The sequence below is a fragment of the Heloderma suspectum genome, chromosome 4 (genome assembly GCF_057233095.1).
Source record: "Heloderma suspectum isolate Gila_16-S chromosome 4, 16-S_ref, whole genome shotgun sequence".
Classification (NCBI taxonomy): domain Eukaryota; kingdom Metazoa; phylum Chordata; class Lepidosauria; order Squamata; family Helodermatidae; genus Heloderma; species Heloderma suspectum.
In genome coordinates, this window is record NC_139461.1 from 23259508 (window position 1) to 23283238 (window position 23731).

Consider the following 23731-nt stretch of genomic DNA (forward strand, 5'->3'; position numbering starts at 1 on the left):
GGCAGGCATGAGGGGATGTCAGTGCCCCTCACCCATGAACTGTTGCTTCTGTTAAAATTGTGAGAGGGGAAGGGGGGACCCACCTTCTGTTCCCATGTGATGAGGGTAATTCTGTATGAAAGCACATGGAACTGTCATCATCAGGTCTAGTTGGCCATCAATTAGTGATGTACAGGTTTTGTGAAATCCGTTCCGTCTGCATTTTGCAGATTGTCAGGTGCCTTTTCTTCGTCATCCACTCATGGACAGAATCGGATTTTCTCTAATTTCCCAAATTTACACAAATTCGCATTTGCGCACATTTGCACCTGTGAAATGCGCAAATCCCCTCATGTGCATTTTCATGCTTTAGCCTATGGGGAAAATGCACAATTTCAGACCCTCAACTGGACTAATGTAACAGAGGGGTGAGGTAAGAGGTCTCTAGCTGCCACTGGCTAAGCTTCTCTGATCCTGAAGAGAGTCAGAAATTCCTAAGGAAGTAGGAGTAAAAGATGCAGTAGCCTGAGAAGGCAACATGTCAGAGTAAGCAAAGGGACCTATGTAGGGTAGCCACTTAAATATCACCCCCAAAAGAAGAAATGCATCACTAAAAGAGAGAACACAGATTTGCATAAACTTTGCATATACAAATGTTTGTGTATAGATGCGCCTGGAGAAATAATTGTTTTTAATTTTAACAAAAATAAAATACATCTCACCACAGTGGGGAAGACTGACCAGGTGAACTGTGTTCTGAGGAGGTGGACTGCTCAGTCTTCTGTGCAGATACTGACTGATGATGACTGGCTGCTTCCAAGACCCCTGGGGCCTCCCTGCTCCTTATGGTTCATCACCTTTAAACTTGACATAGACTGGATAGCTCTTCAAACAGAGGAAGCAGAGAGAAGAGCCTGCATGACCAAGAGCTGAAGACATAAGGAAACCTGAAGTCGGTTTGAAATAACCTTCTAAATCTTTGGCTGCAGGCCGCTCAGGCCCAGCCCAACTTACCTTGCCTCCTGAGGCAAGCCGCCACTGCCTGCCTGCCACTGCCGCTGCCACTGCCACTTTTTTTTCCTGTCTGCACGGAGCTCCCCCAAAGTCTTGAGAGGCATGGCTGAAATCTCAAGAGACTTTGGGCAAGCTCCCCACAGCCAGGAAGAAAGGCAGTGGCTGGATGGGTGGGAGAGTGGAGGTGGTGGCGGGGGCTCACTCTGCCACTCCCTGGAGCCTGCCACCTGAGCAACTGCTTCACCTTGCCTAATGGAAGGACCGGCCCTGAGACCTCTAGTTATATTTAAACAGACATGAATATTTCCAAACCCTCAACAGAGATACCATTTTGAGATTCTGAAAGAAATTAGAGATCAGTTGCATTTCAGTAAACTAAAGCTACCACAGTACATAGGTAAACTATGGGACTGGCTACCACAAGATGTAGTGATGGCCACCAATCTGGGCAGCTTTAAAAAGGGACTTAGACCATTTCATAGAGGATGAGGCTATCAGGGGCTACTACTCATGATGGCTGTGTATTACCTCCAGTATCAGAGGTAGGATACATTGGAATACCAGTTGCTAGGGTTCACGAGTGCAAGGGTGTGAAACTGCTCCTGACCTGCTTATGGGCTTCCCATAGCCACCATGAGAACAGAATGCTGGACTAGAGGGGCCTTTGGTCTATTCTAGCATGGCTCCTCTTATGTTCTCATCATTAGAAGCAAAGGCCATCTTGAAAATGTGCTTTTTCCTTCCCTGTTGCAGTAAAACACCAGAACCAAAATAGCTTCCAAAAGCTTATGCAAGTGACTTCCAGTCCCTTGACCTCCAGCCCTAGCGTTCAGAATTAGCAATCACAGAGTCATAATCCAACCTACAGATACCCTGGCAAGATATGATCTCTCCTTTTCTCTCTAATTAGAAATTAATTGCTCACTAATAATAATGGGAGTTTAATAAGCAACCCCAAGCCATCTAACTTAATGAGTCCAGGCTGCATCCTAACTGTCATCGATTCCATTTCAGTCTGAGAAGAAACACGCGGCTGGCCTGTGCGCAAATGCAGTCATTGGAGATACCTCTCTGTCAGGCAAAGGCATGGGGTATCCAAGGAATGCACTTGTCTCTGCAACTCCACCGTCCTGGAGTCAAGAGAGGTGTTGCCTCTTGCTCTGTGAATTCTATTTATTTTGATCTTCCGTACATTGCTTGCCGTTGTTAGGAGCATGATTGCTTCACACAGTTATGCTCATGTTTGCACTTCATAGAACGTAATTGATACTCCTGCTGCTTCCATGCCAAATATGGAAGCAGAGTCCTGCAGTTCAAGCTTGTTTTGCTCCTTCAATAGTGTAAATAAATGAAAGAGGCATGTTGTTGCTGCTTTTTTTTAAAAAAAGGTCTTCTTTTAAAAAGTCAGTTCTCTTGCAGATTTATTTATTTTTTAATAACACCGACCATCTACTCCCCATTTCCTTCAAGATTTCGGGTAGGTATGTAGCCAAGCAATAATTGGATTTCGTGCCATGAGCAAATGCTTTTCAGGTTCTGCAAACCATAACCTTATAGCCTGCTCTGCAACCATGTTAAGCAGTCCACTGGTCCCATTGAAGTCCAGGGAACTAACACTTATTACATCACTGTCAGACACAGAGGCCGCAGATAGTCCCCATTCACCAAACTGAAGACTTTAGGATGGGGTGGGTGCAATGGGCCAAATAAACGTTGGGTCTTGTGGAAATGAAGCCTGTCTGTAGCACCAGGCCAGGGCTGTTGAACCTCTTTCCGTCTGTGGGTTGAATTTCATTTCAGGGAAGTTCTCAAGGGCTGCATTCCAGTGGTGGGTGGGGCCAAAGGCAAAGTGGGTGGGGTCAAAAATACCATCACAGTTTAGCTTAAAGCTCTTACTGCCAGTAGAGATCTTTCTGCCGGTAAAGCTTTAGGAGAGGCATTTCAACTTCTTAGAATGAGGAGGAAACAAATGCCAGGAAACCACCAAACAGTTAGTGGTTGGGGGAAGGGGAATGGGACTATAAGAAGGGTGTGGCCATCTCAGGAAGCCCACAGGGTGAGATTGAAACCCCAGGTGGGCTGTATTTGGCCCCCAGGCCTGAGTTTCTACACTCCTGCACTAGACTGCAATTCAGCTTCAATCTAGGTAACTCCATTTTAACTTTGCTGTCAGTTGGGTTGTACATCTATTTTAGCATGTCACTACAGAATGTGTTACTCCTCTTTACCAGTTAGCCAAATGGGATGAATATGTCAATCATGTGCTTATTTACACACACAGCCCCCTCCCAACAAATCCTTCTCTGTGTCAAACAATAACTTCTTAATGTAGAAATACAACAAAGGATCACTTCAACCATAAGGACATCAGAAGGTAAGAAGAGCCCTGCTGGATCAGGCCAAGGGTCCAATTAGTCCAACCTTCTGTTCACACTGTGGACCATCAGCTGCGCACAGGAAACCCACAAGCAGGACATGAGCACAACAGCACCCACCCACCCCTCTGCAACTGGAGTACACAGGCATCCTGCCTCTGATACTGGAGGTAGCCTGTAGCCATCAGGACTAGTAGCCATAGATAAGCCTTCTCCTCCATGAATTTGTCTAACCCCCTTTCAAAGCCATCCAAATTGGTGGCCATCACTAGCTTAAATTCCATAGCTTAACTATGCACTGTGTGAAGAAGAACTCAATGTAATGGAAGTTGTATCAACGCACCTACACCCTAAGCAATATCTTCAGCTCAGAAACAGAGGGCTGAAAGAAGGTATTTCAACTTTAACTCATCATTCGCTGCTCTTTGACATTTTGACCAAATGATGGGACTTCTCCAGTGATGAAGTGGAGCCAGTTCTCATAGGGATGCAGCACCAGTTCTTTCATTAGCAGGGACACTGATGTCATCTCCCTCCCCCTGCATAATCCCCTGTCTCCTCTGAGCTTTGCTCCAATTCTCACAGTATCTATGGGAAGTGACTTTTCCCATCACCGGTATATTCTTCCCTGCTACAATGCAAAATATTTTGGGGCTGGCTTGGTCTTGAATGGGCAATTAAGACCCATTGGTTTTACAAAAGACCTGCTCCTGGTGGAGGTGAAAACTGCTAGAACTGGTTTGTTGATATGGATCCACACAGCTGCCTGAAGGTTTGGACCCTCCTGGGGAGCATGGCTATGGGGACTGTCATGGTGAGCGCCTGCACTTCAGAATTTACCACTGGACTTTGCTCCATGTGACCTGTGCTTAAAACTGCAACTATTGGATGGCATCTACAGATCACATAAGCCAGATTAAAGAAAACATCTGCTGGCTGACTGTAGCCTTAAGACAGCAGCCATTTTTTAAAATGTTGTAGCTTTCTCCAAGTTAAAGGGAAGTTGTAGTTTTGCAAGGGCTCACGACTTGCGTACAGAAAGCTCAGCATTTCCCCTAAACTACAGCTCCCAGAATTCTTTGGGGGAAAGTTTAGACATAGGCAACTAAAGGCCTAAGTTACAGTTTTAATTGCTTTTGGAAGCTCAGACGGGATGGGCATCTGCTGATTTATCTAAAAACACATGGCTCTCACCATTTTAATTCACCCTGTCTTGAAGCTTCCATCAAAGATATCACTTGTACTGAGGTATTGGTAACATAATCGGACATCTAGGTGGCTTGTATATGGATACAACGCCAATCAAGATTACTTTAGGGAAGTAACTTGAGATATGATGGCGTCAGACATCCACTCAGCAAGTTCATGGAAACTATGCTTGCTCTGTGTGGTAACACCCTCAGAATAGCAAATGAAGGTGCAGTTAAGGTGAACATACTTTTTCCCTTGTTTTGATCAACTAACTCCCATCATCCTTTTCTCCTCCACAGCCACCTTCCCAAAAGGAAACAGCTAGGAAAACTTGCTCAAATTTTGCCCAGGGTGATATCACACACACACACACAGCTCTTAAAAGTTTATGAGTTTATTTTTCAAATGTTAACTCCAAGATAGTGAAATTAGGGGCATGTTTGGTAAATGTTTCTGCTCTGTGTGACGTGCATCCTGTTTTGGTGGAAGTGTCCCCCAGATAGTTTCTTCCTTATCACCCATTCAGAGGTAGGGCAATATTTCCTGTCTTGGGTGGCATCATGACATTTCATTAATTATATGATCCCTGAATGGGTTGGACTTATCCATGATTAGGAAGGGCGGTGGCAAAGCAGCACCAGATGGGGAAGCATAGGGTGACTGTGTGTCCTACATTATAGAAAACAGTCCTCTGATTGAAACTGTCTTCTAGTTGGAGGACTGTCCAGCTCCAATCTAGTTAAAAAATACAGATCCATAAGAAGGAAAACCAGGGGCCTTAATGTTGCCTCACCACAGCAGCTGGACAGGAGAGGAGACTGAGTAGCAACACAGGGCACCTGGTCGCTATGATGAAATGCATTGTAATTCTATTAAACTCCAGTAATTTTTAATTTTGTATCTGTAAATTAAACATAAATTAGCAAATCTGTGTCCTCTTGTGCCCAAATATTCAGCACAGCCCTTAAGAAAACAGGTTTCCAGAGGAACTATGGAACAAACCAAATGGAAGTAAAAGCTAGATATCCCATCTTCAAAAAGGGTTGTATTGGTCTCACCTACAGCAGAAGTGTTACTCATGTATTGTACATGAACATGCTTACATGACCTTCTGATGTGAAATGCAATACCAATGGGAATTTTTATATCAAATATTGGATGTGCTTACAACAAATTAACACTAAAACATGATTTTCCATGGGCTCCTAAGGATATCTGCACCATTGTTTTAAAAAATGTTGCTATGTTGAGACAAGCCAAGAAAATCCAAACAGCCCATAGTGATAAAAAATGTAACACACTAAGGGCACAGTCCTACGCATGTTTCAGCAGAAAAAAAGTCCTACAAACCACTGTATGCCCAGAATTCTGGGAGCTGTAGGACTTCCCTCTATCTAAACATGCATAGGATTGCATCCTAAATCATTGTCAGTTTGCTTCCCTTTAATCCAGGGGTGGGAAACCTCAGTCTCAAGGGCCAATCCAGCCCTCCTGGGTTCCCTAGATGGTCACATCCCCTTTCCCCCAATAACTAATTGTTGGGCGGTTCCCCGGCATTGGTGCAGTTTTTCCCCCATTCCAAAAGGTTGAAAGGCCTCTCCTAAGGCTTGGTTGCTGGCAGTAAGGGCTCTAAGCCTCAATCCAATAGGTGGTTTGGCAGGGGGGTGTTTTTGGTCTTTTTGCCGTCAGCCCTGCCCCCTTTGCCTTCCGCCCCACCCACCACTGGAATGCAGCCCCCAAAGGTTTCTCTGAAACTCTATTCAGCCCTGGGCTGAAAGAGGTTCCTCACCCCCCTGCTTTAATCATACCCCCAAATCTGCCTCACTCTGCCCACCGGCAGGGTCTCTTGGCACAGGAGGTAAAAAGCAGGGCAGAAATCAGGGCATGTGTCACCTCCCTCGTCTGTGTAAGTCCCTGCATTGCTTCACTCGCTGCCTGATCTGGCAGCAGCATCTTAAGAGTGCTCTGATCTTTCTCACATGGCGATCAGCTGCAATCATACAGCAACTTGCTTGCTCAATACAGAAGGTGCATCAGCTGTAGGAGATAGGGCTTTGCCATCAACACACACAACCCACCTACAGAGAAGCATCATGCATACTGTTTGCTCACTGCAGTTCACTTTCAGCCCTGTGGAGTAAAGGGAGTGGGAAGTTGGGTGGATGGGAAGATTGGACTCTCTCCCTTTAAAAATGATTCTCCCCACCCACACACATCCGTTTCTGGGATTATAGACTCACCACATCTTACCACAGCCAACCCTGCCACCCAACCTGCCCTACTCTGGGGTATGTTGCCACCACCTCATTAGAGCTGCTTGGTTGAGGCCAAAAAATTTCTCCACCTTCCTTTCACGGCTACTGCTTAGTCAAAACACAAGGCAGTAGCTGTCTAACCTGCTCACTTAAATGATTGGATGGTTCATCCACCCTTCAGCTTTTAAAAGACAAAAGATTTCCAGGGTGGCTTAGTGTGTCGTTAAAACAATAAAAATACAGTTGTAGAATGATGGCTTCAGGCAGAGCCCTATCCCTTGCTGTCTCAATTCAGATGGTATGGAAGTGTTTCCATCACAGGTAATGGTAGCTGGGGTGCACATCCATGTGAAATCCCCTGACCTCACCAGAGACGCGCGTATGGGAATAGGTAGCCCTTTCAATTGCACAAGCACCTGGCGATCCCCGAACACATTGTTAGTTGTCAGTACCCAACCTGGTGCCCTACAAATGTTTTGGACAATAACTCCCATCATCCTCAGCCATTGGCCCTACTGGCTGAGGACAATGGGAGTTGTATCCCCACACACCTGGAGGGCACCAGATTTGGGAAGGCTGTTCTAGCATCTACTCTTTCTCCCTCCCCATATCAGTTGCATTACACAACCTGGAATCATAGAATCATAGAATAGTAGGGTTGGAAGGGGCCATTGAGTCCAACCCCCTGCTCAGTGCAGGAATCCAAGTCAGAGCATCCCCGACAGATGGCTGTCCAGCCTCGTCTTGAAGGCCTCCAGTGTGGGAAAGCCCACCACCTCCCTAGGTCATTGGTTCCATTGTCGCATTGCTCTGACAGTCAGGAAGCTTTTCCTGATGTTCGGCCGGAATCTGGCTTCCTGTAACTTGAGCCCATTACTCCGTGTCCTGCACTCTGGCATGATGGAGAAGAGATCCTGGCCTTCCTCTCTGTGACAACCTTTCAAGTACTCGAAGAGTACCTGTGTTGGTCAACATGAGCAGGATGAGGTAGGGAGAAGCCATTACTGTCTTTTTTTTTCAAATGAAAGATTTTAAAAATGTTTTTCAAACATGCCTCATCAATTTTATGTCAATTAGCATTTGTGGCATTGCATGAAAACCAGGTAATGGTTAGAGTTCCATCCTTATAAAATCATAAGAAGAGCCCTTCTGGATCAGACCACAGGGTCCATCTAGTCCAGCATTCTGTTCACACAGTGGCCAACCAGCTGTCGACCAAGAAACAGCTCCTCTCGAAGGGAAACCTTGCAAGACTCAGATAAAGGAGAAAGGGAAACGAGATCATTTGTTATGAAACCAGATTTATTAAACTTTTTGTACATAAATTTTACAGCTTCGTCATGTCGATTTTCAAATATGTACATATTTACAAATATCCGACATAGTGTTATTAGCTTTCCACCTACCAATATATACAGATTTATAGGCAGGTCTGAGGAGATTCTTTTTAAAAAAAAGAACTGTATCACAGATACAAATATATTAAAGCAATCATGAGAGCTTTAGTGCAATCAAGGTAAAAAAATAAAGTTTTACCTCTAATTCTCTTGATTTTATCAAGTTAGTATTGCCGGCCATAATTCACATTTAAACTGCTCTTTGACACCTCAGGTTTTTCAGACACACACACACACACACACACACACACACCCCACAGCCATTAGAGAAACCAACACAAACCTCAAATGGCATGACATCATGTGGGAAGTACACAGTAGAGGTATACAAAGCTTTGTCAAGACTGCAGTGGCCACACCCTTTTGACAAAGTTAAGCCTTAAAACGGCAGAATTCTTAAGCAACATCAGCATTTGGAACTTTAAACCCAGGGCCACACAGGCATATTGTACTGCATCAGCATTCCCCACAATGCATCCTGGGAATTGCAGTCATGTGAGGCTGCTAACAGTCTGAGACAGCACAACAGATAAACTTCTTTGAAAGGCAACAGTGCAGCTATCTTATGTTGGTAGCATACAACTATCCCAATGAACAAGTTAGTTTTAAACATGGAATATTAGTGCTTTTTCACAGAACTCAGCCAGTTCCTTTTACACACACCAACTCAGCCTTGCAAGCAAAGATACTAGTCCACAAGAGCCATCACTTGTCAGCTGGACCACACATGTGCCACAGGCAAATCCAGGCGTCAACAGCCAATGAGGGAAAAAAAAGAACCAGCTGTCTTCCGGTTAACAAAAGCTTTCCTCTGGTTTCCCAGATGAATTCAAAACTCAGAAGAGGCAAGTGCTTATTCACACAAAATGGAGCAGTTGTCTTTGTTGGAAAGAAGTTCTTTACCCCAGCCAGGAAGCTAATGTTTATTCAAGTGTATTAATTATCCACCATTAATTTGAAATACAAAAATGCCGCAGCCAGAGATGCATGAAAATGTAAGAGGGCGGAGGAGAGAGAGATTTCCAGATTATGCCTGATCGAATAGGAACATTTGGGCATTGTATAGTGGCCTATCAAAATAGGCAATTGTACAAAAAAAGAGAGAAACAAAGGGTGATGCAATGCATTAGCGAGCAGAGCCCACACAAGGAAAGCCAAACATTTTTCAGTGTATGTATGAGATTGGGCTTATCTCTGCCTCTCAGGTTAAGCCACCCCACCCTCCTCTGATGTGTTTTGGTATTCAGATATGGGGGGGCTACTTTCAGAGCAACACCCAGCTTACATTGATGCAAGACAGCCCGGCAAGGCCAGGATCCAAGCCCTCTCAGATCACTTGCCAGAGAAGAGCTGTGCTTAACATTTAACGCTAAATGGTTCAGGGAGATTTAGCACCAAGGCGAGGCACAAGCTTTTAACCTATATTAGACTCCCTGTTGGTCTTACCCAGAATTGTCCCCCGGACTTCAGCAGAAGCCCTTTCAGACCTGCTACATAAGATCCTTTCACTGGAGATGTCAGGGATTGATTGTGGAACCATGGGTTGTACCCAATGTTAGCCTAACTTAAGTCCCATTCACTTCAATGGGCCTACTCTAAGTAGGACTAACATAGGCCACAACATCTTGTGTATGCAACACATGGATCCTTCTGCTGTACCTTCCATAAGACACGGGAATGAGACAACATGGTCCAGATGTTTTAGACTTCAGCTCCCATCAGCCCCAGCCAACATGGCCAATGGTTAGGCACACTGGGAGTTGTGGTCCAAAACATCTGGAGGCACGAGGTTGGAGAAGGCCAGGCTTGACTTGCAGCACCTCTGCTGCTGAGCAAGCCTTGTGCGAGTCACTGCCTCAGTTTGCTTCAGTATCCCATCTGTAGAATGGGAACAACAGTGGCCTGCCTTATAAGATTGCAAGGCTATATAAAGAAACCAGCAGCAGCACCTCATCGTTTGCGGGTCTGTCTGTCTGTCTCTCTCTCTCTCTCACACACACACACACACACACGTGCGCGCATGCACGTGTCAATTTTACTGTCAAGACATACCTGGTGACAGTTGGAAAGGTAGCTGGCTGAACACTCCCCTTTTAAATCAGATGCACACATTGCCTGTTGTAAATGCCACTTACATGCCATCTTAGGATAGGTATGTAAAAGGGGGAAGGGTGGTGGGGAAAAAATCAGGCATCCTCAGCTGCCAACTGAAATAAAAGCTTTGAGGACAGCAGCTCCAGTTCACTTGAGGAACACTTGCGTGAGCTATGGGTATCAGCAGAGAGAAATTGGATCAAAAGCGTTCCAAGGTCAGATGCAGACAAACTGCTAGCTAGAATCCCATAGCCACACAGATACAGGGACCGATGCCCTTTGCATCAGTCCAAAGAGGGCATTCGCTGTCCCAGTCGCATTGCACAGAAGTGATTTCAACAGGTCTCTTAAGGATTTGGGGATGGAGACAGAGGTCCCATTGAAGCCAATACCAAAACTCCTCTATCTGTTTCAGTGGTTCTGACCTTCCAGTCAAAATACTTCAAAAACAACTACACCCGACTCTTGGCACCACCGGGGCTGGTAGCCACTTCAAATGGCAGACTTGGCGTTTGTGAAACCCCCCAAATTTGACAAATAAGCAACCCAATCCTCCCCCTCAGAAAAGTGAATGCCAGAGCATTCCAATGAATGCTCATTTGGTTCTGCTGCCTGTGCGGCCAGATGAGCAACCCAATACAGCCACAGCTCCATTCAGATGAAGCCCTAGGACTGAAGCCAATACAGCTCTGTTGAAAGTCCGAGCTTGAGAACAGTTTTACGTTTGGATACTTTAACCAGGTTCGGACTGGAAGTTCAGTTTTCCAAAAGCAACAGCAGCTAAATACTCCAGGCCAGCACAACTTGCAGGATCAGGTTGCAGGGCCCCACCAATTCCACCACCTTGAAGGTGGAAATATTCAGATTGGTTTCAAGCCAAGCGTCCGAACACAGCCAAGAAAGCAACTGGCGAACTGCAGGCTGAAGAGTGCAATCCCTACATGTTCAGAGGTCCAGTTGGAAACCAGTTATAAGAGCTGAGCTTTTTGATAGATAATCCCATTAATTTTTCCACTGATACTATCGCATGCCCCATCTGGTATTGGAAGAACGGTGCCTGTATGCTCTCTTACATCACCAGTAAGATTCTGTAATCAAAGCCCAGACACAGGTCCTGTCATTTTTATGATGTATGAGAGACACAGAAGAATCCAGCTGGCTCTTCTTCCATTTGCTCCAGATGGTAGTGTCAGAGGAGTCCCATGGAGCTCAATGGGAGATCCCCTAGATTAATAAGGCCAAGAATTCCAACCTTTTTGTAAGCCTCCTTAGAGAGGGGAGAAACAAACGGGACTTCTACTCGTGAGTGGTGCGCTTAAGACCACCTCTACTGCCTTGAGCACAGCAAGAGCTTGGAAAGCAATGCATTTACAACAGAGAAAATGAACACACACACACACACACACACACTTAAGGACTGTATGCAAGTGTGAGGTCTCTTGTCCTGAGGCAAAAAAGAAATCAGAGCTAGCAAAAGAAGGAGCTCATATCGTCGTCCTCCCTCGACTTCTCTGGAACAACTTGATCAGAGGCTCGCATGTCCTGGTCAGCGTACCCAGATTCCAAAACATCACCAAACCAAGGATGGAGCAATATTTCTGGAGCCGTGAGTCTTTCGGAGGGTTCTCGCCTGAGCAGGCTACGGATGAGGCACCGCGCTTTGGGAGAGATGTGGTCAGGGATACAGAACTGTCCGCGTCGGATTTTAGAAAAGAGGGCAGTAGGGTCCGAGTCATGGAAAGGATAGCGCCCCACTAGGAGGGTGTACAGCATCACGCCTAAGCCCCACACGTCAGCTGACTTCCCAGAATAGGTCCCCGTTGTGTTTAGGATCTCTGGGCTGACGTAGGCTGGGCAGCCGTGCTTGTCCGACAATGCATCGTCCTCCCCTTTGATGATGTGAGTATCTTCCAAGCTTTCTAGTCTCAGCTGCATCCTGGAGAAGACAAGAGGCCAAACATATTGGTTACTAAGCCATGCCAGCAGCTTAAGTAAATGTAACAAGTCACAGCTCTTCCAGGCCCATTCATCCCCACCCCCAATGATGCCAACCTTACCAAAACAGCAACTTGTACATAAGGATTAAGAATTGCTCAAAGCTTTTACGCTTAGTTAATCTGCGAGCATCATGAAGAAACAGACAGTCCATTGATGGCTGGTTCATATACATATGTATGTTCATCTCCAGTTGACTGTAGCATTGCAAAGTGGCTTGCATTATGAATGAGCCATCACAGATCGAATAACACAGACAAAACTTTTGTTATCACCCACCAAATGGCAAGTCAACACACAAGGCTTTTTAACTAAGACAGCTCACATACTGTGACAAGAGATCAAGTGATGCACCTGTGAGAGTTGGCAAAAAGTCACCACTCTCAGTTCAGTGAGCCAGCCCCTGGGAACAGCTGTTATGAATGACAGCAACATCCATGAGTGACTTGCATGTGTGAAGGGACTGCTGAAGATTTCAGTATCCAATGAGACACTACCGCCAATGTAAATTAAGTTGTGCTAGCACAAACGACCTCTAGTGCAAGGCCAATAGTGTTTGGTGGCACAACGAGTTTTCTGGGGAATCCCATCATGCCAGCAAATGCTATTGGTGCTGCACTAGAGGCCACTTATGCTAGCACAATGTAATTTATGTTAGCAGTAATGTCAAATTGGATACAGACCCTAGTACCACATATACACACATTTTTCAATGGATTCCATTCACACATTCAAACTCTAGAAGTCATCCAATGGACACTAATCAAGCAACACACAGGCATGCACAGGAGAGACACCCCTAAGACTTCAGTACAGCCCAGCCGGATTCACAGGGCAGAGATCTTGGACTGAGGCCAGTTGTGTCCTGGTGACGTCAAGCCTTAAGTGGCTGGCTCGTGGATGACAGCCAAAACCCACATCCCTTTTGTTCCTGAAATACTCATAACTTTTGAGTGCAGATATACGTTCCCCACATAAACTGGCCTTGCAGGTTCCGCAGCTTTTATGCAAACATCCTATTCCCAGAGCGTTACACTACTGAATGGTTGTTTTTACGTTAGTCGATTAGATATTGCACACCTCCTGACAGCTCTGCTTGCTGCCTTCCTTATAGCGCTGCTGGCTTGTAAAAATGAATTGATTGCTTGCTGTCCTCAGGGCGACCTTCCTGTCCTAAAGCAAGACCTCCCTCCTCGCCAACTCCCCCCGCCATCCCACAAATATACACCGCTTGGTTCTGTAAATGGAAAGTATGACTCAGTCTACCCTGCCTGCCCTCCAGCTGGCTGACGGGGCATCCAAACTCTGCACCTGTGCTTGCTAGGCTAAAGTCTTGCCCAGCCTTGCTTAACCCGCTCATTACCACACAACTCTGGCTCTGCACAAGGCTAAGTTTCCACATTAGAAGCACCGGCTGCAATGTGCTATTTCAGCAAGAGGTTCGGTTTATCAGAGGCAGCCAAAGATACAACCGTCTCCCTTCAAGGAGTGGCAGTTGCTGTTTTTATAGGTCGATGTGTCCTTTCTGCTATATTAGCAATTAAAAACATGCCCGGGGCGGGTGGGGGGGGGGAGAAAGCGGGCCGTACCTAACGTTGTACTTGCGGTTTTAATTTTTGTGAAATTGAGAGAGCTTCAGCTATTGGGCAGTAGAGAAGTGCAATAAATAAAAAAATAAAATAAAATAATGGTTTCACGACAGGCTCCAACCCTGACTTTTACTGACTCTGGGGGACGGTCACAAATGCATGTCCATCACTTAATTAATATGGTGGACGGGCCGCCCATAGCTCAGTGGCAGAGCACCAGCTTAGCATGCAGAAGGGCCCAGATTCAACCCCCGGCATGTCCAGGTAGGGCTAGGAAGGGATCCTGCCTGAAACCCTGGAGAGCTGCTGCCAGTCAGTGTCGACAATACTGGGCTAGGTGGAACCAGGGTCTGACTCGGTAAAAGGTTGCTTCCGATGTTCTGTGTCCCCAGCGCTGGATGGCTTGTAGCTAAATGTGTGGACTGACTGCACGAAGGAAGTGTTGAGCCTGAGGGCCTGCTGGGCAACAAGGAAGTTTTATTTGTGGCGTTTGATCACCCCATTCCACAACTTTCACCATCAGCACTTTGTGTCAGCTCACCTTGAGCCTCTTGCCCATGGGAAGGTGAAGATTTGTTTGTCTGTTGCCCTTAAAGCATGATGGCTATTTGTTTTCACAAGGGACGGGCTCAGTCCACTCTGCACCTCCTCCAACCTGGTGCCTTCCAGATGTGCTGGACTATAGCAGCTCCCATAATCCCCCAGCCAGGAGGGTGCTGCACACCATCTGCACTCACCTCCCGGAGCAGATGTCCCACGGTGCCACCCCAAACCCCCTCCCTTCATTACTGGAGTCCGTTGCTCCTCCCACCCCACCCCAATTATTATGACTGCAGTTGGTCTTAAAAAACAAGTTCAATGGGCGCCATTTGCACCTGTGAACTCAATCACTTACAAGCCTTGCTAGAATTTGGCCTGCTGCTCTTTCTTTAGAGAAAAAACAAATTCGGCATTAAACATGAGAATGCGTGCAACCATGGGATCAGACAAACAGTCCACCTAGCCCGCCTTACACCCTACAGGCCCTTCTCCATAAGTGTCTCCCCGTAACTGTCCAGATGTCCTAAGCCTGCAACTGGGGATGGGGTGGGGGAAGCATTAGGTGTAGGAAATATGCAGAACTCAGTAGCAAGGCAGCAATGGGGGTGGTAAAATGCACACAGCGGCATCCAAACTAGCCCTCTGCTACTTCTCTTGGGCTGACCTGACACTTCAGAGTTCCTGGCTATGCCAGTGCCTGGGAATGGATTGTCCCATTTGTTTGAAGGCCCAGAAGCAGATCAGAGAACCAAGAATCTATGCTGGGGGCAACTGGCTTGTGGATGGAACACAGAACAATCAAGATCTATTGAGGCGGCCACTACCCCATCTAAAAGAAATCGCTGGAATGTGGCATCAGAGGGTTAAAAAAAATAAAATCAAGCGCACCCGAGCGAAGGCTGAAGTCTGCAAATTACATACTGCCCATGATCCACAGGCAACAATGGCGTCACTTCAAAGTAATGCCTGGATTGCAGCGCTCGAGTGTGAAATTGTTTCTGCTGATGTCAAAAGCAGAACTCCCACAGAGTTCAAATAGGATGCATTTTCACACCTATTAAGGGCTGCCCACATGTGACCCAACTACAGTTATCCTCAAGGAGCGAGTTTTGCAAAATCTGGTTTAACGCTTCAGTATCTGCGTCCTCTGTGCCAAAAAGCCAAACCAGCCCCAAACCACCACCTGCTCCCCACAGATCAAGCTGTGCAATTCAGACCATTCTGGTGTAGACGTAACACTGGCTCCTTGAAAACCATGGTTGGAGATTTAGAGCAAGACTCATTAACACGCAACTCCCTCTCACTCCAGCCCAAATTTCCCCCTTCCTTTCCAGAAGTGTGAGTTCACATTACATTTGCCCAGGCACTAACCACTTCAAACTGGTCAGTGTTAACTGTGGTTCACGTTACTGGAATTGTAACAAGACACTACTGTGAAGTGTTGGAACTACCATGAGTAATGAAATTACAAGCACGCACAGGTGTTCGTAGAGCAAGCTGCAACTGCAGGTCATAACTGCATACGCTCAGTTCTACCACCCCACTGCTCACATCCCTTGTACGGGTTTTGGGGTGGATCGGCTACCTTTTCCTCCAGCTTCTCTTTTCCTAGCCACCAGTCAATGCCACGCCTGCAACACAATTCTCATTCAGTTTGTGCCCAAATATTGATTCATTTCAATGTGCGACATTTACAGCACACCAAGGTTTAACTGAGGTGCCAGACACCTAAACCCATAGTCAGACTGAAGCCACACAGGTACAGTGCAATTCACAAACCAGTTAAGCCAGTGTTCTTGTACTAGAGCCAATGAACCATCCAAATCAACTCAACTGAAACATTTTGACTGAAAACAATTCGGTCCCAATGATTCCAGTGGGAGTCTGTTCATTTAAATTGGAGTATTGCGCCTAACAACTTAGCTCTCAATCCTGTTCAGTCTTAAACCCGTTTGCTTCCAAATACAGCGGCTTACGAACTACTTCACCCACAGCAGCCTGCTTATAAATGGGTATCAGAGGAAACACGTGATGCAGAAATACCCCCACAAGATTTGGTCTAATCACATATACACGCACCAGGATTTAGCAGCAAATTCGCAGCTCAAAACGGAAGCATGCCCCATCTTCGCATATACACTTTTTGCCTCCAATAACTGTGGCAGGTGAAATGTGAAAAAAATGTCCTTAGGTGGCTTAAAGATCCCCATCTAAAGCTTAAAGTCAACACATTAGCTTTTTAGCAGCCTCCACGATTTCTATGGGGATTGGGGGAGTAGTAACTGAAATTCATGCACTTCCTATGGAGAAAGTGGTCCAAGGAGAACACTTGGTAGGAGGCCAAGATGCAAAGAACTGCCCAACCAGTTCAGTTCACCCCAAAGGGGCTTTGGACATGGACACAGTGGGGTTTTCAAAAGCAGCTTGTGCTATGACATGGGTGTGTATCTGTCTGCCTCTGCTGCTCAAAGTCAAAAGTCCCACTGGACACATGTACATTCTTGAATACAGTAGCTCTTTGGAGCCTTGCCAGAAGCAAAACAGATGTTTATATAACATAACTAACGTAGTATACTGGAGAAGAAGTTGAGTTTTGAACCAAGAAATCCTAGGTGCATGTCTTGTGCAGGCCATAAACACAGTAGATGGCCTTTGGCATGTCATCCCCCTACCCCCAACTGCACTATGGGTGCAACACTGCAGGGCTGTTGTGAGGATCCCTGCAATATGTGCATATATATCATCTACATCTTCCAAGTATCATTATTACTGTGCATATAAAGATAAACAAAAAAAAACCCACTGTGTAAACCTAACTCGCAGTGTAACCAGCTTCTCCTAAATGGATCACACTCGAGTTCTGTCACCTTCTCTCCTATTCTAAAGAAGCATCTCTGCCAGCACAAAACACTGGTACGCGATTTACAGCACAGGTGAGCAACTAGTAGCTCATGGGCCAAATCCGGCCTTGTAACTGCTAACTACAGAATACAAGGGTGTGGAGGAGCACTACCTGACGCAAATGGGACTCGGAACGAAACGTGCGGCTTTAGCCTAGATGGTGTAAGGCAGCTTTCTCCTGGTGCCCTCCAGATGTTTTGGACTACAACCCCTAGGTTGTATATATACGGTTCCGGCCCAGCCTATCTTAAGGAGCGCCTCCAGCAACACCAGACAGGCCGCTTAACAAGATCAGCCTCGGATGGCCTTCTCTCTGTCCCATCAGCCAGGACAGCTAGACTGGTGGGGACGAGGGAGAGGGCCTTCTCTGTGGTGGCCCCCACTCTGTGGAACTCCCTCCCTAGGGAACTCCGTCATGCCCCCTCTTTAATGAGCTTCCGTCGTGCATTAAAAACCTGGTTGTTCAGGCAGGCATTTGGGGTGGGTTAGGGTATTTTTTTAAAAAAAAAAATTATGGTAAAATTTTATTGTTTTAAATTGTTTATGGTGGGTTGTACATCGCCCAGAGTGGCTGGGTGACCAGTCAGATGGGCGATTAATAAATTTAATAAATAAATAAATAAATAAATAAATAAATAGGTTTCCTCACCACTGTCCATGCTGGCTGGGGCTGATGGGAGCTGAAGTCCAGAACAACTGGAGGGCACCCAGTTGGGGAAGGTTTTTAAAGAGAGACACACATCCCCGCCGCCATCTCAAAGCACACTTACAGAAAAAATCACAACCCTCTGCTCACCTTTCTTCACTAGAAAACACGAATTTCCTGAGTTTGAGGTCCCCCAGCACAATGGCCGACTGGTGGCAGTGAGCTACCGCCGAGACGATCTGCTTGAAGAGCCTAGCAGCCTCCTGCTCGGGCAGACGCTTGCAGCTCCTGACGTAGGAATGCATGTCGCCAAAGTCCTTGTCGAAGAAGACGTAGGCCTTGGTTTCTCCGAGAATCACCTCCACAATGCCGGTGATGTTCCTGTGGGATGGCAGCTGGATGTAAGGCCGGATCTTGTCCTGGTAGTGCTTGAGGGGGAAGACCTGGAAGGAGGACCAAGAACCGAGATTAAACTAAAGGGTTTTACAGCAGCACAAAAAAAGTTGCAGGACTTGCTCACCAATGGTGGATGCTGACAAAAGGGGTCACGCTAAGTCATGATCTGAATCACCTTCATATGGAAATGAGTACCATGGGGACCATTCATTAACAGCACAACCCTACGCATGTCTACTCAGAAGCAAGTTCCACTGAATTCAACAGGGCTTACGTCCAGGTGAGCGGGTATAGGATTGCAGCCTCAGTCACACATCAAGGAGGGGATAGTAAAATTGCAACAAAGTTCTGGTTAAAATGGGCAAATAGCTTTTAGAAAAGTCACACACTTCCTGGATGGCGCCTATTAAAAAAAATTGGATTTTATTTCCATACAATGTATTTAGAATGGAGCACGAGTGTATATAAATTCATGGAAGATGACAAACCTATCAGCCACGATTAGTCGGAACAGTTGGACAGCACCTCCACACACAGAGGCAGTATCCCTAGAATGTCAGATGCTTGGGACAGACAACAGGGAAAGGTCTTCAAGCCCAAATTGTGACCACCCAGAGCAGCCTTCCCAGACCTGGTATCCACCAGGTGTTTTGGACTACAACTTCCAGGATTCCTGAGCACTGGCCCAAACTGGCAAGGAGTGATGGGAGTTGAAGTCCAAGACATCTGGAGGACACTTGGTTGGGGAAGGCAGAACCAGAGACATCTGACGGGCTATTGATGGAAACAGAATGCTGAGTCAGACCTTGGTCTAATCCAGCAAAGCAGTTGCTATGTGCAGTATTATCTTGGTTATATTTTCCCAGACCCAAGACACTGCCACTGCATCAACATCACACCCTTTCACTCTACATCAGCCTGGAAAGTCTGCCAGTCCCTAGTTCAACACTTACAAATTAGTACAGTGAGAGAGAATCCCTCTTCATCCACAGCTGGGGGAAGATGGGAATTGTCTAACAGATGTATTGGATTACATTAATAGAGTTGGGAGACCCCACCCTCTGGGGTCCCCCCAGAATGAAAGCCATCCACTGGAGTGCTACAACCACAAACACTGGAACTACATGTCAGCACAGCTTACATCCTTGACTCCTGACAGTACACGGGTGATACCCCCTTCCAACAGCATATGGTAGAAGAGGGGCAGAGAAAGGCTATGAAAAGCCACTGGAGTATTCGCCTTCCAAGTTGTCTACAGTAGTGATTCAGACAAAGATGATGGTAATCAAGCTGGGATTTCAGGGCATGCCAAACCTCTAAGCGAAGGAAGAAGAGGCTTAAAGCCTCTCATGTTTTATTCACAGGTGTTTTGCAAGACTCCAGTCATGTTCTACCAATGACCTGCAAGGCTCTGCTAGGTTACTCACATCCGAGGCCTGACTGGAAACTGCCACATACAGAGAATGTCATCGTTCCCATTCATCCAACTGAGCAACACTCAGACAGAGGAAAACATATTGCAAGATCCGATCACCCTCTCCGCTCCCCCACTGACACACACACTGTCTCTTTTTTGGCCGTGCATATCATTTTAACGTCTCCATTTAAAAGCAGCTTTGCAAATAAAGCCTACGTAAGTTACTAGTCCACCATCACAACAAAAGTATGCTTGTCTATGCCAGTCTTTTGAAAGTACATCAGTGGTCTAGATAAACTATTCCACCGGAGAGAATCTTCCCTGCTGGGGATTGGGTGGGTGGGTGGGTGGGTGGGCGGGCGGGCGGGCGGGGGGGGGATAGCCCTATTGTAACTAAGCCTAATTAAGTGTAGCTAAAAAACACATATTTTTCTTCCCTTGTTTACCCCTGAACCACTTTCCCTCCCCTTCTTCTGTCCTCTGCCCTGTGTTGAATTTTAGATTGCAAGCTCAGCAGAGGAGGAAACTGTCCTCTTGTATTTTGTAAAGCACTCTGGCTGCATAATAATAACAACAAAATTCAACAGCTACACTTGAAGGAAGAGTTCTGTGTAATTCAAAAGCTGGCTTCCATGAGTTTTAGAGACTAGATGGGGGTAGGCAACAGGGGGCCTCCAGATTTTTTGGACTCATCTCCCACAATCCTTTAACACTAACCATTGTGCCTGGGGCTGATGGGAGCTGTAGTCCCAAACGTAAGGAAGGGCACCAGGTTGCCTACCCCTGGTCAAGATCTTTTTTTAAAGAATCATCTCATTAGTCCCAGGTTTCCCAGCTGCTAAATGCTGCCATCCTTCAGGGATTTACTGCAGATCAATCCAGTTTGTTTTCATGACTCCACTGCAGAGGAAGCAAAGTGTGGATGGCAGTCCAAGGTTCTGGAATGGTGTCATGAACGAGCCTGTCGTCAGCAGGTGGCAGCAGCAAACCCAGTCTCTCGGATTACAGGCCTGCTCTATGAGACTAGAAAAATAGTGTGTGTGTGTGTGTGTGTGTTTTATTTAAAGAGCTGAGGACACCTCATGGAAAACTTGGAAAGCTATGCTAGTCGCAGCCAATTCCTGCTTGCGTACTATATTCTGCAGGAGGGGAGCGGAAAACAGAGGATGACGGAGGAGAAACTTAACTCTTTTGTTAACCGGGGACGTTTCCAGATGGATTTAAAAACAAAAACACAGAAATTCAACCCTGGTTTCTTTAGGGACCTGCTCCTCATGTATCAGCCAAAGAAACCCAATCTTTTTTTGCAAGCCTAAGGTTGCAACTTCTGCCAGCTCCGCAAAACCATGCCCTCATGAGGTTAGGAAACACTCTTCCCACCGACATCCATGTTTTGCGGATCTTTTCTTGGAACCAACGTTATCTTAATATAGTGGCCACAATTCGGATGCGAGTTAGCTCCCCTTCGCAAACCCGCGTTTGCTCCGAAGGAGGCCCCAACTCAGCTCAGTGGGACTCAGTCCCAAATAAACGCGCATCGGATTTTGCAGGCTTCTAGTCAACTAAATTCAAACCGTGTCGAAGCTTTGGGGACAGACTGTGGCCAAACCCCGTTTCACTTCTCTCACCTCCCCGCAACCAATCCCGCACAAGGGTCCCGCTTCATGCATCCGTTAAGCCGAAAGAAAAGAAAGGGAGAGAGAGACCCGGCTGCGTAATTAATTCCGATCTTCCTTGCCCATGACTCGGTGCATCCGACGCGGCTGCCGTTTAAACGCCGGATATTCGAGGCCGCTAATTGCGCACGCTTTACACAAGGTAGAGAAGTTCCACTGAAGTTTAAGAAACGGAGCTTCCTTCCGAGCGTACGCGCCGCGCAGTCCGGGAGCCGAGGCTGGCTGGCTGGCCTCCTCCGCCCCCCACCCCGCTTTTCTAAGGCGGATCAGGCCCTCCGTAATCCGATGCTCAGCAGCTGAAGCGGCTCGGGGGTCGCAGAGACGCAGCGGGGGCTCGCCGAGCGCCCCACGGCGCGGCGCCTCGCCCCTCTGGCGCTTACCTTGCAGCGCAGCTCCCGGCCCGTGTTGATGTCGAGCGCCCGAGAAACGTGCTCCCTGTCGGGCAGGGGCAGCAAGAGATAGCCGGCGATGAGGCTGGGCCCCTGCGCGCTACTAGCGCCGGGGCTGGAAGCCGCGCCGGCGCCGGGGCCCGGGGGCGCGGGCGCGCAGGGCGAGCCCGGCGCGCTGAGGCAGTCCTGGGGCGCCGCGCTGGAGCAATCGACGGCGAGGCGGGCGCACTTGGCGGCGGGGGGCGCTTCCTCGGCGCCGGGGCCGTCGTGCAGGAGGAGGCGCTTGGAAGGGGCGCCGCGGCAGCGAGGGCCGCCGGCGGCGGCTCCCGGCGGGTGCAGGAGCGCGGCGGGGCTGCGGGGCTCGAGCTGGCGGCTCATGGAGCTGGCGGGCGGGCGGGCGGGCGATCTCACGCGCCCAGCGCGCGCGAAGGCGGACGGGCGCGGCGCCGGCTCGGGAGCAAGGGCAGGCGGCGAGCGGCGGCCGCCGAGGGGGCTCCGCCTTTGTTCTTCTCGGCGGCGGCTTCACGCGGCGGCGGCGGCGGCCTCCTCCACTGCGGCGGCCTCGAGGCAGCCACCCGGGGAGCCGGGCGCGGGCGGTGCAATGCCGTCCAGGCTGGCGCGCATCCCCCGCGTCTCGCCGAAGAGCGCCGGGCCGCAGCTGCAAGCGCTCGGCTCCGCTCTCACCATCTGCCGGCACTTCTGCCAAACTCCCGGGAGCGCATCAAAGTTCCCCGTGACGCAAGGGGAAGTGGGCGGGGCCGCGGGCGGCCTGGCCGTGCGCTCATTGGCGCCGCCGAGCCCATTCAGAAGTGGCTCGGGCGGGCGGGAGGGCGCGCGCCACCCTCGCCTTCGGACGGCGCGGGTGCGCGGGGCGGCGGAGGGGCCGCCGGAGGGGCGCAGGCGGCGCCCGCCCGGCCTGCATTCGCGGGGCGGCTGTGGCTAATGAAAAGAGGCACTTCTCCAACCTGGTGCCCTCCAGCTGCGTTGGACTACAAATCCCATCGCCTGTCTTTTTCCCGCAGTGGTGACACAAGAAGGATAAAATACATATTTGGAGGGGAGGGTTCAGCAGGGGCAAAGCGCATCTCCAGGAGAGAGGAGCAAGCTTTGCCCCCCACGTTAGATTTCGGGAAGAGATGACAGCATATTTTACGTGGACGCTCCGCTCCAAAGCGCGTTGCTGTCTGACTTAAGATCTCTTGATTTTGACGGAGTTGAACTGTCCGGTAAGCCTGCGTGGCACGGGCCCTGATTTGAATTTCCAGTTTATGATTCAGTTATAATGTATGTCAGCCTTCCCCATGCTGTTGGCCTCTGGATGCCTTGGACTACAAGTCCCATCATTCCCAGCCAGCATGGTCATTGGGAGCAGGAGGCTTGGCCTGATCTGGCAGGACTCCTCTAAGGCTTCTCGGCATGATCAGTTCCTGGGTGAGTCTCTGTCTGCAAGCTCCGGGTCGCCTTTCTGGTGTGTGGCAGACACAGAAACGCGGCGCCCTTTCTGTGCGACATGTACTGTGGCATTCAGGCCTCGTGGGCAGCATGCCTGTCAGCCGGAGAGATGTTCCGGCCGGCGGGCTGCTAGCGCCAGCAGTCGGAAAAGGCATTGTGCAGCTGTTCTGCCTTTTTCTCCGGAATGGATTCTCTGCAGTTAAGGGAAAAGACAGAAGAAGCGGTAGGAAAACACAGTCAGCGCACAAGAAGATGAGAATATCTGCCTTGGCCCCCTAAACTTCCATGCACAAGGCAGGGCAATGGTCAGTGGTGCGGCTAGGATTGGACCTTCATGGCTGAAGTCCACGGTCCTGGACCCCAGGGACGGTCCCAAATGCCCACCCATAAAACACCACATGATGGGGACATCAGTCCGGTGTCAG

The 23731-nt window shown here is 48.2% G+C and overlaps 1 protein-coding gene across 1 annotated transcript; it reads right to left on the bottom strand.

The window, feature by feature from the left end:
- Nucleotides 1-8096: 8096 nt before the first annotated feature.
- On the bottom strand, nt 8097-22565 carry TRIB1 (tribbles pseudokinase 1). The gene is made up of 3 exons (XM_084848819.1): nt 21846-22565; nt 18127-18419; nt 8097-12241 (listed from the first exon to the last, which is right to left on the bottom strand). The coding sequence occupies exons 1-3, from the start codon at nt 22230-22232 to the stop codon at nt 11773-11775; spliced, it is 1149 nt and encodes a 382-aa protein (XP_084704945.1). The 5' UTR covers nt 22233-22565; the 3' UTR covers nt 8097-11772.
- Nucleotides 22566-23731: the final 1166 nt, after the last annotated feature.

Coding starts and splice junctions, on each gene's coding strand:
- TRIB1 (XM_084848819.1), bottom strand. CDS start 22,232: ATGAGCCGCCAGCTCGAGCCCCGCAGCCCCGCCGCGCTCCTGCACCCG. Junction 18,420..21,845: donor GCCGGGAGCTGCGCTGCAAG/GTAAGCGCCAGA, acceptor TCCTCCTTCCAG/GTCTTCCCCCTCAAGCACTA. Junction 12,242..18,126: donor GTGTTTTCTAGTGAAGAAAG/GTGAGCAGAGGG, acceptor TGTCTTCTCCAG/GATGCAGCTGAGACTAGAAA.